The following is a 17,904-nucleotide window of genomic DNA, read 5'->3' on the forward strand; positions in this document are numbered from 1 at the left end:
TTGGTGCTTAATGTGTTTCCCCTCATTCCTGGTGATAAAGGAAAGTGCAAAGAGCGTCATTAGATTTCCTTGTAATTGCTGTTCTTAGATTCAAAGAATTACAAACCGGGAAAAAACTTCAAGAGATCATGTTCCCAGTTCGTCTCCTGATAAGTCCCAGAAAGCTGATGTGACATGCAATATGACACATTTAGTTAGTGGCAGGGCCAATACTTACAATCCAGATCTCCTAACTCCTTGGTACAACTGCTCATAGTTGTTCTCTTGTGCCTTGTCTCTCTGAGTTTATTTACTGGATGTGAAAACTCGGAGTATTTTAGAAAACTATCAGCTGCCAAGCTCTCAATTATGGTGAGGCCCTACTGACAGTACATCCAATACCATGGGCTGCCACTATCTGATGGTCTACTCACAGAGAAATGCTTAACTCCACAATCAGCACCTCCAGAGGAATGAACGATAGATCCTTTCGGTGGTTGCCCGAGAGTTAAAATGGATACAACAATATTTAGTTGACTCTCTGTCTCTTCCATCTTCAGAGTCTACGTTGTAAATCTTGGCTGGTCAATTTTTCCTGTTAACAATTTGTTTTGTTTATTTTTAAACTCTTATTCTTTTTTCCTACTCCATTTTAATGGTGATTTTTCTCAGTACATCCTTGAAAGTATTTGATCTTGTTCATTCCAAATCTCCTAAGACAATTTAACTTTTGTGTCCACGTAGCCAAGAGACATAGGTTCTAGGTGGTGTGGCATAGTGAGGAAAGTTCAGGGACCAGGCTTGTATTTTGGGCTTTGCCACCTATGTGAACTTGGGCAAATCACTTAACCTCTCACCTTAGAGGGACACTGCCCCATTCTCACTATATAACAAAGCTCTTGTTTGTATTAATGACATTAATGGGTGTTTTGTTGTGGAACATGCAGTTATCTAGCATCAGCTCCAACCTTTCATTTTCCAGCTCTCCCTTATCCTTTCTAGGCTTCAAAATGAGACCTAATTTCATACTGGTAGGTAGTGATCTTGTTCTCAACAGGCTTTGATCCAGCAGCCCATGGTCCCTTAGCAAGTGTTTGCAGACAGAAATTAAAGAGACAAGAGTGTGCTTTTTAGGCTTTTCTCTCCGTGGAGTCATCAATTTGCTGTCCTCAGACTAGAATTATTTCCCTTTGTATTCAGCCCTGTTCCTCAAAGACAGTCATTTCCTTCTGTCATTTAGATACTTTCCAAATGTTCTTGTTATGATTATTTGTTCAAGGAATATATTTGTGGTCTGAATGTGGACATATCTTAGGGACATTGAAACAAGTCTCTGATTTCACTGTAAGCTGCTTGAAGGCAAGAACTATGTCTTACCTAATCTTTATATCCCCCTTAATACCTCTCCCTACTTTGAAATACTGAGTATTTAAGAAATGTTTTCACCTAATAAGCACTGATCATCTATTAGGGGATATATAAGACACAGAGAGATAGTCAAAGAATTCTGGTAACAAGCCCTAAACTTGGACATATATTGTCTATATGATTCTGGGCAAGTGACTCAATAACTTTCTATAACTATTGCAGAGCAAAAAGCAGATTTGCATTCATTGATGGAGTTCCCTCACTAGATGGAATTCTAATTCCTTTTACCAGTCATATCAGATCCTCCCTCTCTCTCTCTCTCTCTCTCTCTCTCTCTCTCTCTCTCTCTCTCTCTCTCTCTCTCTCTCTCTCTCTCTCTCTCTCTCTCACACACACACACACACACACACATAAATAATTTATATGAAAATAGACTACAATACATACATAAATTAAGTACATATAAAGTCTACTCAGCCTCATTCTACATAGAATCCCATAGTCCTATTGCAGTCATACTAGGTTGAGAAAAGAGAGTTCATGCATTTGATAAGCACCTATATGGGTAGAGTGAGAGATGTGAGCTCCTTGAAGGATACTTAGGCTTGTTAATGTCATGAGAGATGCCTAGAATCCAAATGGATTCCCCCTCTCTTTGTAGAGGACATTGCATCAAGACCTGTTAAGTTACTCCTCGATGAGAAGCATAGTCACTCAAGAGTTTGGGCCAATTCTTTCCACTAAGGATAAACAACATGGATGAAAAATACCTAATGACCAGGCTATGATAGGCAATTAGAAGGGTATTCCATAGAGCTTGTCCATGAACATGTATGTCATGAACAGACAGCAGATTGCTACTATTGAATTAGTCCCAGACTTTAAAGTAGCAAAGGACCTGACTGGGTTTCATTCAGGAAATTGGATAGCACTTTGAACTGTTCAATCAAGTATTTATTAAGCATCTACTATGTGCCAGATGCTGTACTAGGCACTGAAGATACAAAGAGTAAAAAAGGGGGGCAGCTGAGTGGCACAGTGGATAAAGCACCTGCCCTAGATTCAGGAGGAACTGAGTTCAAACCTGGCCTCAGACACTTGACACTTACTAGCTGTGTGACCCTGGGCAAGTCACTTAACCCTCAATGCCCCACCAAAAAAAAAGAGTAAAAAAGTACTAGCCTTTCTCTACCCATCAGAAATTTTATAAGCTGGATGGTGCAGTAGAGAAAGTGCTGGGCCTGGAATCAGGAAGACCTCAGTTTTCAAATCCAGCCTTGGACACTTACTAGTTGTGTGACCCTGGGTAAGTCACTCAACTTCTGAGTGCCTCAGTTTCCTTATTTGCAAAATAGGGATAATAGAACCTACCTCACAGGTTTGTTGTGAAGATTAAATGATATAATAATTTTAAAGCATTTAACACAATGCCCAGCACATATTAAGAGCTATATAAAGGTTTACTACTACTACTACTACTACTACTACCACCACCACCACCACCACCACCACCACCACCACCACCACTACCACTACCACTACTACCACTACTACTACTACTGCCACCACCACCACCATCACCACCACCACCATCACCACCACCATCTTATTATTCAGAGCTAGAATGGATTTTAGTTATCATCTAGTACCACCCATCTCAAAGCCCAGATTTGTTTAGCACTTGGGAGATTTTGAAACAGATTTATCTAGAGAACTCAGAAGGAGAAAGGTAAAATGTGTTCCTGAAAAGCTTGCATTTTTATTTGTACCTCCTGAAGAAGCTCTATATCTCTCCTTTGCTTTGGCTGCTCATCAGACACTGCTTTCTCCATCATTGTCTATGGCAATCTAGCATAGCTGAATCCGTTTTCAATGATTAGCACAATATATCCTGCAGTATTTTGTCCTAGCTATGGGTTAAATGATTTAGCTTGAGCAAGTTTGCATTGGAAAGCAATGTAGCTTTACAGAGCTAACCTAGGAGTCGGGAAGACCTGGGTTCAAGAATGGCCTCTGATTCATACTGACTGCATGACCTTGGGCAAGTTCTTTAATATTTTGGTTCCTCAGGTAACTCTTATAAGACTGTAAATTACAAGGCAAACAGCTAGGTAGTAGAGTGCCTTAGGGATAGGATTTGGAGTCTGAAAAACTTGTGTTCAAATCATGCTTCAGACATTTTAGGTGTATGACCCTGGACAAGTGGCTTGACTTCTCTATTACTCAGTTTTCTCATTTGTAAAACAGGGATAATAATAGTACCTACCTCACAGGATTACTATGAGGATATGTATCGTTAAAGTTCTATAGAAATATTATTATTATTATTAAGCAAGCATTAGTCTGCATTAATCATAATTCTGATTTTAAAAAGCAGCTAGGTGGTACAGTGGGTAAGTGATGCACTCAGCCTGGAGTCAAGAAGACCTGAGTTCAAATCTGGCTTCAGACACTTACTAGCTGTGTGACACTAGACCAGTCATTTAACCCTATTTGCCTCAGTTTCTTCATCTGTAAAATGATCTGGAAAAGCAAATGGCAAATCACTCCAGTATCTTTACCAAGAAAACTCCAAATGGGGTCATAAAGAGTCAGACATGACTGAAACAACTCAGCAAAAACCAGTAAACAACAACAACAACAACAACAACAAAAGAAACCTCGGGGAAGCTAGGTGGCACAGTGGATAAAGCACGGGCCCTGGATTCAGGAGGACCTGAGTTCAAATCGAGCCTCAGACACTTGACACTTACTAGCTGTGTGACCCTGGACAAGTCACTTAACCCTCATTGCCCTGCAAAAAAAAAAAAAAAAAGAAAGAAACCTAATTATAATCTTTCCAAAGTGACATAGCAAGTCAACAAATATGTTTTGAACTTAGTAGGAGGTAGGAGTACACATACAAATGCATACACAGCACCCTATCTGCCTCTGAATGCTAAGAACTTCTTTTTTTTCATATTGTTTTGGTAGGTAGTTTTAACATTTACATGAATCTTCTTAAAATAGCTATAGTTGAGATGAGCCAGTCTTGATACATCATGGGAAGAGTTGAAGGATAATTGTTATATAATTACAGTACATAAGAATTATATATTTTTTTAAATTAAAGGCAGCTATATTCCTGTTCTCCAATCTTTAAACAATGCAATTTAACAAGTATTTATTATGCCTCTACCAAATACCTCATTGGGAGAGATAAGACACATTGTGAAACAGAATGCAATACAAGTCAGTGTATGATTCAGTGGCAAAATGTGTCAGGCAGACAGAAAGTGCCATTAGAAGTCAGAGAAGGAAGAGATCGATATGGGCCTGTCATTGATTCATTCAACCTACATTTATTTAGTATGTTCTATGTTCAAGGCCCATCACTAAGAGCTGTGAGTGATAAGGAAAAAGACTAGTACATTGTCCATGCCCCCAAGAAACTTACAAGTTCCTTCATTATAGAAAGTAGCTATTACATGAAGTGGGTCCAGGAAAAAGTACAAAACAAAACAAGAAACATTTGTACAATGTTGTTGGCTGTATCGAAATCCTCATGGCCAAATCAATAAAACATGTTCTGTATGGGCCATGTGCAAAACTTATGTTTAATAAGTCACAATCACATTAATTAAAATGCAGTTTTACCTATTTAATTATCTTTACAAACAACCCAAATGAGAGATGATTCTGGAAGTTGAAAAAAATGGGAGATTCCTTTGTGATAAACAACCTTTGTCTGGGCAGCTAGATGGCTCAGTCGATAGAGCACCGGCCCTGGAGTCAGGAGTACCTGAGTTCAAATCCGGCCTCAGACACTTAACACTTACTAGCTGTGTGACCCTGAACAAGTCACTTAACCCCAATTGCCTCACTAAAAAAAAAACCAAAAACAAAAAAACCAACCTTTGTGTAAGCTAAACTCAAATGGTCCCATTTAGAACCTTACAGGCATCTTTTAGACTTACAGTCATAGGCTGGGACGGCCATGCCAATTGTGTAAAGACTTCTGGGGCAGCTAGGTGGCACAGTGGATAAAGCAACAGCCCCAAATTCAGGAAGACTTGAGTTCAGATTCAGCCTCAGACGATTGACACTTACTAGCTATGTGACCCTGGGCAAGTCACTAAACCCTCATTGCTCCACCAAAAAAACAAACAAACAAAAACAAAACAAAACAATTGTGCAAAGACTTTCAAGAGAGCCTTGATATGAGTTTTAATTTATACCAGAAGAAGTTTGATTTTTGTACCAGTCTGTGATTGTTGTGGGCATCAAAAAATGAAATGGTCTTCCATCTTATTTTTTTAAATTCTGTTGTGCTAAATAAAACAACACCACATATTTTATTCATTAATACATTTAGGTTTTCCTTTCTATGATTAGCCCTCACAAAGGCATCTGGAACAACTTTTCTTGGCTAATGTTTAAAAAACAGAGATAAAAATTAATAGTAGAAATTGATCCAGCTTAGCAGACTCCAATATCACATGCCGCTTAAAAAAGAAAATGTCCATGTTAAGTTGTTAAATATCATAATATATAGCATCCTCAAAATATGGGGGTAGGTATGATCATATGACATCAGGGTACCAAAAACAAGCACGGCAAAGTTTGAAATTCTTGTCATTTGAGTGCAGGAGTCAGTTGAGCTGAATTATCACAAGGAAATATAATCACTAGGTAAAAATGTTCTAGTCACTGCTAAGTCCTCAAGTAGTGACATGAGGAAATATGGCGAAATAAGAGACAACTTTTAAAAGTTATAATGATCCCTTCAGAAGTTATTCTTAGCGGAAACCCTATTTGGATCTTCCATACTGGCCTATTCTCACTTTCTCAACCAAAGGTTCTTCAACTTTTTTCTTTTGCGGGGAGGTAGAGAGTGAGAGGAAGGAATGTGAGAGACATGGATCCCTTTGACTTTCTGGTGAAGTCAATGGACTTTTCAAAATAGTGTCCTTAGATGTATAAAATAAAATACATAAAATTATAAAAGGAATCAATTATGTTGAAATGAAATTATTAAAATATTTTAATCCAGTTCATAAATCCTAGCTTAAGAACCCCCTGTTTTAAACATATAAAGACAAATAGACTTAATAGAGACCCCTTCCCCCACCCTCTGCACTTGACCCCAGTAAGGTTCCAAAGGAAGTTAATTGTTTAATACAAATTCACTAAACAACTCTCTACACCGTTAGCTGAATTTGCTTGTGGACAATCATCTGGTTCTGCTACTAGAGATTCCTGGGACAACTTTTATCAGAGCCCTAGTGCCATTCCCTATTTATTTCACTCAGAGGGGCACATATAGGATTTTCATGGGTCATCCAAGAAACCCACTGGTGAAAATTCCATTTTGGGTGGTGAAATCAAGGAATTCACACTTCACCCACCCACCCACCCCCCAAATGCAGCCAGGACTGAAATCAAGATCCACACACTTTTGGATAGTCTTAAACACAGTATTGTAATTTTCTTTGTATCCTCATCGGGGTGATGCACATATATTCTCACTGCTCCCTGGCCCCCATGGGGCCAACTAACAGCTGAATGCTAACTATCCTTTTCACTCAGGCTGTGTGACTCCATCAGGTTCTCTATGCATGTATTGTGATTAATGAGGTTGCCCCCATGTGGTCCCAGGATTGGGAACGTCATTTTTCTTCTTGAAATTTGCTTGTTCCTTGGTGGTCTTATTATGCCTTTTCTTTCTAAGGAGAGATCCAAGAGTTCTCTGATGGGGCAGTTCTCCTTTAATGATGAAAACCCTGCCTTAGATCTTTCTGGTAATTTACACCTAAACATCATCACCACTGTCAGTAACTTTCTTTTGAAATAGCCCTGCAGGAATTTCCACTTGAAACAGGAAGAGAAGGGAATGAGGATGTCTTCTTTGTCTCTTTCTTCCCCCTTGGGGGTGGGGAGGGTGGGAGGGATTGGGCTCAAGTTTCCTTGAGTAAGATTTGCTGAAAGAAAAGAAAAATAAATTGAGGATAGATTTTGGAATGTGATAATTATTATTGTTGTTGTTGTTGTTGTTAAATTTATTTAGTATTGTTAAATTTTAGAGTAAAGCTGTAAAGATGACTTTTTAAGATAGACAATACAAAAATAGTCATTTGTCTCTCAGATTTATCAAACAATATGCTTAATTTGTATATGTGAGTGATGGGCACACAAAATGAGAGTGTTGGATGGGAAAAGGCAAATTATCATTTGGCACTTGACATTATAAAAATGTGAAACCCTGGTGTTGGGATGGCTACAGGTGATTATTTGATATGCTTATAAATCCTGCAAATGCTCTCAATATAGTGTTTTTTTCAGAATGTGTTTCTGAGGGTTGAGAGCATCTGCTGAGGAATGAGCAAAGTGAGTGCCCAGTGGGAAAACATCCTGCAAAATCTTCAGTCTTTTCTTATGCTGCTGGGGAGAGTGGGGGAACCCTAAGACTTGGTAAAAGAGACAAATCTGTATGAGTGAAGTCAACTGAAAAGAATGCAGGCAAATACCCTCTCTGGACTTTAACATATATGAGGACCAGCAAAGAAACTGGTTGCTGGTACACCCTAAAAGGAACCCCATGCCTAGTGCTTCTTTGCTTTCTAGAATGAATGCATTCACGTGAGACCGATTCATCTGTTTTAAAAACCAAATCTGAAAAAGCTGAGCTCCCTAAATCTAGTCCCAGGTGAAACATACAAACTTGGTCTCTAGATAAACATAGTGTAAGACTTGTAATTTTTTCCCCTTTCTTCTCAAGTATTTTCAGTGTCTTCTGCTCTTGAATCTTGATTAGATCATAATGCAGGCTGGGTTATTAGTGGCCAGACTATAAATTTTGGTAGTCCTCCCTACTTCCCATTTTCTCTTCTTCTTCCTAATCTATTTCAGTGCTTCTCTAAATGTACAATTAAAAGGCAAGAATGCCAGGTAAATTATAGTGCATAAAACAGAAGGGAGAAGAGGAAAATCAAGAAAGAAAAAAATACAGGAAAACAAAAAAGTCCTGCAAATTGATGGTACTCCCTATAAAATGAGAGTGTTTAATTAGATGATCTCAAAGGTCTCTTCCAGCTCTAACAGAATCCTATGATTTCAGTAAAAGAATCACCAATTTCATGCACATGGTCTTCTCAATTGGTTCTGACATCTTTCGATCCTGTCCTTTGAATGATCCTATTTGTTTCTAGTAGGACTTAAAAGAAATTCCACAGCTAGTTTATTAGGGATTTATGTAGTACTTTTCTTCTGGGTAGCTCAGTGCACTTTACAAACTGAATCCCATTAATCCTCAAGCTGGTCGTGAAGGGACCACATGTAGAGATTAGAGAGAAGGGTCATTGTTTTTCTGCCACCCGCCTTCACCTTTCTGCTGTGTTGGCCAAGAAAGGAGCCAATTGCATTACTGATTTCCACTAGGAACTAGAATGAGATCACTAACTCATCTCACAAACCACTGAACACTTATTGGATGGCCATGGTGTTCAGTCATTCCTGCACTGAGCTAGATTCACAATGGTCAGACATTATTTATCTAGCTCCTATATTTTTACAAAGAAAATAGAGAAATGCCAAATCTACTCATAATGACAAGTCTATACAATAATGCCATGAATTTGTGTTACATGTAGGTTAATTCAAAGATTGTTTGTATTGCTCTTTTAAGTCTTTGGGGATCTTTGTTCATACTCATTCCCATGAATCACTGAATTCTATTCTGGTAATAAATTATCTCTCTCTCTCTTTCTCTCTCTCTCTCTCTCTCTCTCTCTCTCTCTCTCTCTCTCTCTCTCCCTCCACACATACACACACATACATATAATATCTATATGTGTATATATATATTATATATATGCAGGAATCCTACTGTACACATAATTATAACTAAAATTTATGGATATAAATAGAATTATTTCTAAGTTTCTCTTGGTATTTATTTTTGTTTCAACAGATGGATGATCCATTTTTAAGCACAATTTTCAGATCCTTCTCTTTACAGGTGCATCTCACATGAATAATTATTTAAAGATGGGTTGGCCATGGAGGCATTTGAAGCAGTAGATTAATACCAGTATTTTAAAAAATCTTATTTTGTCTCTTATTTTAAAAATCTTATTGATGAATCTTGTTTTTACAACAAACCCATTTCTGAATGTGTTCCTCCTCCCCATCTAGCAATCCATCTTTTGTAAGGAAGATTTTTTATGAAGGAAAAAAAAAGAAAAAAAGTTAGTTCAGTAAAACTAACCAACACAAATCACCTCACAGTCTGTCTCAAATTTGTTGTTTTTTACAGTACAATAATAGTGTAAGACATTCATGTATAACCAAGTTGATGGCTATTTATTTTGTATCTAGTTCTTTGCTACAAGAAAAGTTCTATTAGAATCTTTGTCTTTGATCTATTTAGGGTTATATACATAGCAATGGGATCTCTGAGATGTGGACAAGTTCACTTTTTAAAAAAAAGATAATTCCTAAATGCTTTCCTTAATGTTTGGACCAGTTCATAGCTCTACTAACTCTGTCTTAGTGTGGTTCTGTTTCTGCAACCCCAAAACACTTTGTCTTTCATCTTTGCCAATTTTCTGAGTGTGAGGTGAAAACTCAGTCAACCAGCATTCATTAAGTACTTACTATGCATCAGACACTGTGCTAAGTGCTAGTTATTTTGATTTTCATTTTTCTTATTAGTTATTTGAAGCAATTTTCCATAGGAATATAAATTATTTGTAATTCTTTTGAAAACCCTCAAAACTTTCCCTCATCCCCCTCTCTGTTTCCCTTCTCTCCCCCCATTTATGATGGGATTTCTTCCCCCTTTCAAGGTTTTGCTTCTTCTCTCACATGTGACTCTTATTGGCCACACAAAACAGTATGCTTTGGGCATTAGGGGGCTTCCCAGCTGCATCCTAAAGTTTTACTTTTCCTTTTGTCCAGATCACCACAGACCTGAGGCAGCGTTGCACAGACAACCATACGGGAACATCAGCCTCAGCCCCGATGGCTGCTGGCATCATCGCTCTGGCCTTGGAAGCCAAGTAAGTTTTGATCTCTACCTTCTATTAACTGGTGACACCCTCCTTCTAGTGGGCCTAGATTACCAATCCCTCCCCTGCCATGCATAATATCATCTTCCTACTCACCCCATGCCCTACCCCCATAGTCTTATTCTGAATTTAATTGGTACTGGAAGATTTTTGCTAGAGAGATAAGGGAGTTAGTTGGCTCTGATCTTTGTAGTGTCAAAAGGCTACTGGAGTTACCTTTCTAACAGATATGTAAATTAGTTCCTGCACAGAGAGATGCCAGGCACATGTCAGTATTAAACTTGTACACAAACCTGTAAAGCTTGGGGAATTTGGCTTTGCCAGTCTCTGTACACCTCAGTAGCTGTTTCTTAGAATCACTGAACCTCAAAGTTAGAAGAGACCCCAGAGGTCATCGAATGCCATCTATACCCAAGATAGTTTCTCCTTTAGGCCATTCCTGATAAGTCAACCTTTACCTTTTGCTTAAGGATGTCCGGTGGTTAGGAACTCATTACTTTCCATGGTACCCTGTTCTGGTTTTAGACAGCTTAAGTTGTAAGCATGTCCCTTATAGCCACATGAAATCTGCCACTTTTGAATTCCCATTCACTTCTCTTCATTCTGCCCTCTGGGTCAAGTTGAGAAAGTCTGATCTTGCTTTCAAATGATACTTCTTTATGTACTTGAAAGACTAGTTGGTCCCTCCAAGTCTTCTCTTCTCTGAAGTAAACAATTCCAAGTTCTTTTAACTGAACCTTTCATTTTCCAAGGCTTCCTACCATACTTGCCCTTCCCTGGGTATGCTTTGATTTCTCAATGCCCATCATAAAATATGGCACCCTAAAATGAAAATAATATTGCCAATTTCACTAGAACCAAGAGCTATGAGTTTCCTCATTCTGGCTACTTAGCTTTTTGTTAGTATTTCTGGCTTTTAAACCTGAGCTCTTACAATCCATAGAAACCCTTTGGTCTTTGTTATACAAAATACTGTCTAGACTAAAGGTGTCATACATGTGAGCCTTAAAATTCCTGAGTATGACCCAAAACAGATTAAAATGTAATTGGGGGGCAGCTAGATGGCGCAGTGGATAGAGCACCAGCCCTGGATTCAGGAGTACCTGAGTTCAAATCCGGCCTCAGACACTTAACACTTACTAGCTGTGTGACCCTGGGCAAGTCACTTAACCCCAATTGCCTTACTAAAAAAAATGTAATTGGGAAATATTTAACAAAATAAGTTAAAATATGATAAAACATAGTGATAAAAAAATGTGATTTTCTACATCAAACTGATAGCCACAAGTATTCTTATGCATGGTTTTGAGGCTCTTGGTTTGATCTGAGTTTGATACCACTGGTCTAGATACTTTGACAAGTCATTACTCCTGCATTTGAGATTTTCTGACCCAAATGCAGACCTCTATCCTTATCCTTATTTAATTTAGTTTAATTTGCCTTAGCACATTAGTTCTAGACTACTGATATTTTTTGGATCCCTATTCTCTCCTACAATGTGTTAGCAATCCCTTCAAACTCCATGCAGCACCTCATCTTTTCTTTAGGTTTTAATTTTTTTTTAGAGAGGGGCAGGGCAAAGAGGGTTAAGTGACTTGCTCAGGGTCACACAGCTAGTAAGTGTCAAGTGTCTGAGGTCAGATTTGAACTCAGGTCCTCCTGAATCCAGGGCTGGTGCTTTATCCACTTTGCCACCTAGCTGCCCCTTCTTTAGGATTTAAAATTTCTTTTTCAATTCATTTTTCTTCAGGATTTTTCACAGACCACTAACAGTGGCTTAGCAATTACATTTTCAATTTTTTTTTTTGACCATAGGAAATAGTTTTTCTGGACCTGGTAACTTGAACTTATTGAGGGGCAGCTAGTTTTTCTCTTATCACCTTCCATATCTTAGATCTCAATTCCTGTTATCCAGTTTTATTCTATACATCAGAGTCTGAAGATCATTCATGGTAGAGGGGAAAAAAGGCAATAAGATTACATCTCTCTATTTCTAGTTATCATTGTCCCATGTACCTTGATCAATCAGCCTGTTTCTTCATTGACCTTCTTGTTCCCACCAGAGCTTAAAAAAAAAAAAAGGAAAGAAAAAAAAAGACTTTTTTATTGTTTATTCTTAGAATTGAACATAAGACAGCTTGTTCTAGGCTCTGGTATTCTTAACATTTTTGTGTAATTACCACCAGTTACCTGCTCTTGTGTTATTCTTTTTACATGTGTCTTTTTTTAAAATAGAGTTAATCCTAGTGTGGCCACTTGGGTTTCTTAAGCTGGTTCTCTCTTTTCTTCCTCATTGGCATCATTTCTGTCTTTTCATTGTCAGAATTTTGTTCTTGAGAGGATCCCATCCTGATTGAGACTACTTTCCTTATGGAATCTTATATGATGATATCCTTCCTTTCCTTTTTTTCTGAATTCTTTGAAAGCCATTCTCTCAGAATCAGATGGTGTTTACCATTCTCCTTTTTCTTCATATATGAAGAATTCTAAGTTGAAGTGAGTGAGTGATCTCTTCTTACCAAGTTTCTGGTCATTTCTACTCTGTAAGTTATTGTTCATATTCATGTCCAGAATCTCAGTTTGCCTTGTCCTTTCTTCCATCTTTCAAAGAGTGCAATTTATAAGCAAGTTATCAATGATTTATTAGTTATTCTACTCATAGCAAAGTGACAGAGCTTTCACAAATTCTGGATAGCTGAAGATATCTGTCACTTCAATACCATTCTTCCACATCAGCTGTGTTATCTACTTCTTGAAATTATGATTAATTCCTCACTAAGTATCCTTTAGCATATTCCCTCCTTAATAATATTGTTCCTGTTTCTTCTTCATTTATTATAAACTGCCCTCCAGTGCCTAAATGTCCAAATGAGACGATATCTTACTAATCTTGCCATTTTCTTTTAATCTAATTTGTTCCATTTGAATAAGGCATAAACTATCCATTTTGATAGTCCAGTCATGAGCTGCATACTAAATCCTATAATGTCCAATTTAACTTCTTACATTAAGATCTATAGTTAATTTTGTTTATCACTTAGGCTGCTCTGTTTGTGAGTAGATATCTCAAATCATTGGTATTTTCTATTGTAATGATAACATCATACACAAAAAGTAATCACCGGGAAAGATTTCCAAGACTTAGCTGGTAGGCTACTTGCTTCAAATTATATTCAGTATAACGAATTATTGGTATAAAATAAGTACTTTGGACAGACTCTTGGGGTTAACTGTAGCAAGATTTGACCTATAACAAAGCAACCCATCCTCTTATTAACAGTTAAGTATGTGAGCAGAATAATTTGTCAAAACTAGTATTATAATTTCCTTCAGTGATATACTGAAGGTCAAGGACATTATAGCTGATCTCAAACAATAAACAAGCATTTTCCCAAAGAATCATGACAATCCCACTGGGAAGGAAAGGAAAGGCTCATTTAACTCCCTCCCAGGATGAGAAAAAAGAAAGATAAGTAGGTATAAATTTGAGGCTAATGATGAGTCTGATGTGCTGAAATAATAAATTTAAATTCACACTCTGTGCCAATACAACCTCTCACCAATACATAAATGTGTATACAAACACACATATACACACAGAGAAATTCCACTAAGTGTCCTCTATTTTTGGAGAGCACCTTACTATGGAACATGGGTTTATATAATCTAAGGCTTCTATGGGGAGGAAAATGAAATTTCACTAAGATATACCTAGATATTGTGACATATTCAACATATAGTATCCTACCCTATCTCAAACCCTTGTCATTAAGAGAAATCTGAAACTAAGATATGGTGTTTTGTATGAAGGAATGAAACTGATCTTGTCCAGAGGTAATAGTCACACTGTAACTGTGCAACTTACGATTAAATTTTGAGAAGAAATTTCTAGGATCAAAGACCAAAAAAAAGTTTGTATTTTATATAACCTTTAGCTAAAGGCCTTGCACACTTCAGAAAACCTTCATTAAGAGATTCAGGAGAAAAAAAGGGGAAAAATTACTCTTCGTGCCTTTAGGGAGTCTGTAGCCATATAATTATTGTTCTGGCACTCACCCATAAAATAAATGCTTTCGATGATCATTAATCAGTGGTTCCTATCATTTTTTTGTGTCTTTGACCCCTTTGGTTATCTAGTGAAACCTGGGGACCTCTTCTCAGGATAATGTTTTTAAACGTATAAAATAAAACCTAGGATTACAAAGGAAATCTATTATACTGACATACAGTTATAAAAAAAAAATTAAGAATAAGTTCATGGGGGGCAACTAGGTGGCACAGTGGATAAAGCACTGGCCCTGGATTCAGGAGAACCTGAGTTCAAATCCAGCCTCAGACACTTAACACTTACTAGCTGTGTAACCCTGGGCAAATCATTTAACCCTCATTGCCCACCCCCCCAAAAAAGAATAAGTTCATGGGACCCAGATTAAAAACCCTTGAAGATAAAAAAAACCTTGAAGATGGTTATTAAGATTCTATGAATATACTGTTTCTCCATTTGTAAAACAAGTAGGTTAGAATAAGGTTCCATTTGGGGGCAGCTAGATGGCGCAGTGGCAAAGCACCGGCCCTGGATTCAAGAGTACCTGAGTTCAAATGTGGCCTCAGACACTTGACACTTACTAGCTGTGTGACCCTGGGCAAGTCACTTAACCCTCATTGCCCTGTAAAAAAGAAAACAAAACAGAATAAGGTTCCATTTTGAGGCATTTAGGTGGCTCCATGGATAAAGCACTGGGCCTGGAGTCAGGAATTCAAATCCAACCTCAGACACTTACTAGCTGTGTGACCCTGGGCAAGTCACTTAACCTCTGTTTAACTTAATCCACTGGAAAAGGAAATGACAAATCATCCCAGTATCTTTGCTAAGAAAACCCCATGTACAGAATTGGAGTACTATGGTCCACAGGGTCACAAAGAGTTGAACACAACTAAACAAGTAAACAACAAGAAGCTTCTATGTAACTCAAATGTCACATTACTCTATAACTATCAAACACTGTCATTTAAACATGAAACTTCTGGACTTTAAAAGTAAGAATGTGGTCAAAGAGAACAATTGAAACCTATCTATGTAAATTCAGACCACACAAGTTTTTCGTTAGAGTGAACATTTCTTCTGTCCTTTAAAAACCTCAGTGACGCATATCATAGACATGCAAATAAATCCTGCAAACATAATAACTCCTGACCATTTTCAATTTGCTAAGTTTAAATAGTTTACCAATATTTTAAAAAATCCAATTACATTTCTTAAAACATGAACAAGATTGGAAGGGGAAAAGGGATTTGTTCACACTTTGGTAGACTTAGATAGACAGGAAGAGCAATACAGCCCTCAATGGGTTTGTTTGCTGCAATATGACATAGGTGTGAAAAAAACCAAAAAAGTTGTAATTGAAAAGATGCTGTAATCATAAGCATAGCAACACGTACTATCATAATCAGGTTTTCTTCACTTGAGTCAAAGGAACACATAATTCTTTGAGAGTTATTGTAACATCTAACCAATGACAATTCTATCACTACTGCATCTCACATGCAACACACCTTAGTTTCACTCTTAAATGATACAGATGAGATTACAATTGAACTGACCAATCTATAGAAAAATAATGCATTTTTAGAAAACAATTTAATTCTCATTTCCTTTTTTTTCCTTGGCACTTGGTACACATTTCAAGATGAACTTAAAAATTCATTGACCATTAGTGTCTATATACTACACCAACCTATTGCATTTCCAGGTGTGAGGTCAATTTAGAGATGTAACCCCAGTAGAGCAGTTAGGTGGCACAGTAATAGAATGCTGGGCCTGGAATCAGGAAGACTCCTCTTGGTGAGTTCAAATCTGGCTTCAGACACTTCCTAGCTGTGTGACCCTGAGCAGGTCACTTAACCCTAGTTTGTCTCCATTTCCTCATCTATAAAATGAGCTGGAGAATAGGGGCAGCTAGGTGGCGCAGTGGATAAAGCACCGGCCCTGAATTCAAGAGGACCTGAGTTCAAACCTGGCCTCAGACACTTGACACTTACTAGCTGTGTGACCCTGGACAAGTCACTTAACCCCCATTGCCCTGAAAAAAAAAAAGAGCTGGAGAAGGAAATAGCAAAACACTCCAGCATCTTTGCCAAGAAGCCCCCAAATGGGGTCACAAAGAGTCTGATACAACTAAGACAACTCAAAAATAACCCCAACAGAGGGGAAGAAGGCCAACAACTTAGAGAGGAACAACTTTTTTTGTCCACCTTTCTAACAATTTCTCACAAAACCACCATTTATAATTTCAAGCCACAGCCAAGGGTGGAAATCTAGGAGGCAAATAAATGAGAATAAGGACTGAGGACTGAGACTGTACTCCCAAGGGAATGTGTTTACATAAGGATCCTCTTCACCCCATATAATATCCCTGAAGGCCCTGGACCCCAAATTCCACATTTAATTCCTACCTCAAACTCCCTGTGCCTGTAATACTAACTCTCTTATAAAATTTTCCTTCTCTTCAATGAGAGAAGAATAGTTGGTATGTTTTGCTTATGGAAACAGAGCAGGCATCTTAACAAAACTTTCAATTTCAAGCAAAGGGTTCTAGCATAAATGAATAAGAATTGATGTCCTTTGTAACCATACTTCCTCCAGTTTTACTAAACCCCTACTTTGAGTGTGTGTGTGTGTGTGTGTGTGTTGGCTTTTAGAAACAGATATTTACTGAGTGGTATAGTAATAATAGTTGGTACAAGATGCTGCCCAGATCAGGGGCACACTTTCCCAAGAATACAAATAGAGATTAAGGATCATAACCTCAAGCTTAGAACACATATGATAGAAGGGCTAACACAGCTCCTTGAATTCCTTTGGCTAGAAGTATTTTCTTTCCTCTGTGGGGACTCATGAAGTTTCCCATATATGTCTTTTAGCTTTCTGATGGCTTCCTTGTAGAATCCTTATAAACACTTTTTATAAAACACTTACTTTTTAAAAATTATTGAATCTTGGTTGTATACTTTGAGCAAGTCAATTTTTCTGGGCCCCAGTTTCTTTGTCTCTGAAGTGATGGATCATGGGATCATGGATTTAAAGATGTAGGGGATCTCGGAGGTCATCTTCAAACTCTCTCATCTTAGAAATAAGGAAACTGATGCTCAGAGAGGATAAAGTTCATAGATTTAATAGGTGGAACAGCCAGGATCTGAAACCAGGTCCTCAAACTCCAAATCAATTGCTTCCCCCCCATCCCCCCACTGTGTAATGCTACTTCTCAAACTCTCTTGAATTGAGTTCAATGGTCTCAAAGGTCACTTCCAACTCTAGCCATCTGTGTCTATGCTATTTTGATTACAAGGGTGAGATTCATCCTTTTCTCATTCAGCTAAATATCACAGCCATCACTGTACTGGCAAAGTGAAGTGTGTTATTTCTCAGCATTTTGATGGATATATATTTTTCTATTCAGTTTTAATGGTGTGAGAAAAAAAAAGTCTGTATCTTGGATGGTTAATGCCATTT

The 17,904-nt window shown here is 37.8% G+C and overlaps 1 protein-coding gene across 1 annotated transcript in view; it reads left to right on the forward strand.

The window, feature by feature from the left end:
- Nucleotides 1-17,904, forward strand: part of PCSK5 (proprotein convertase subtilisin/kexin type 5) — a 649,923-nt gene that overhangs the window by 306,850 nt on the left and 325,169 nt on the right. Inside the window, 1 exon segment of the mRNA XM_043976670.1 lies at nucleotides 10,285-10,385. Coding sequence (XP_043832605.1) covers nucleotides 10,285-10,385 — 101 coding nt within the window.

This window comes from Dromiciops gliroides, chromosome 1 (genome assembly GCF_019393635.1).
Source record: "Dromiciops gliroides isolate mDroGli1 chromosome 1, mDroGli1.pri, whole genome shotgun sequence".
In the NCBI taxonomy this organism is placed as follows: domain Eukaryota; kingdom Metazoa; phylum Chordata; class Mammalia; order Microbiotheria; family Microbiotheriidae; genus Dromiciops; species Dromiciops gliroides.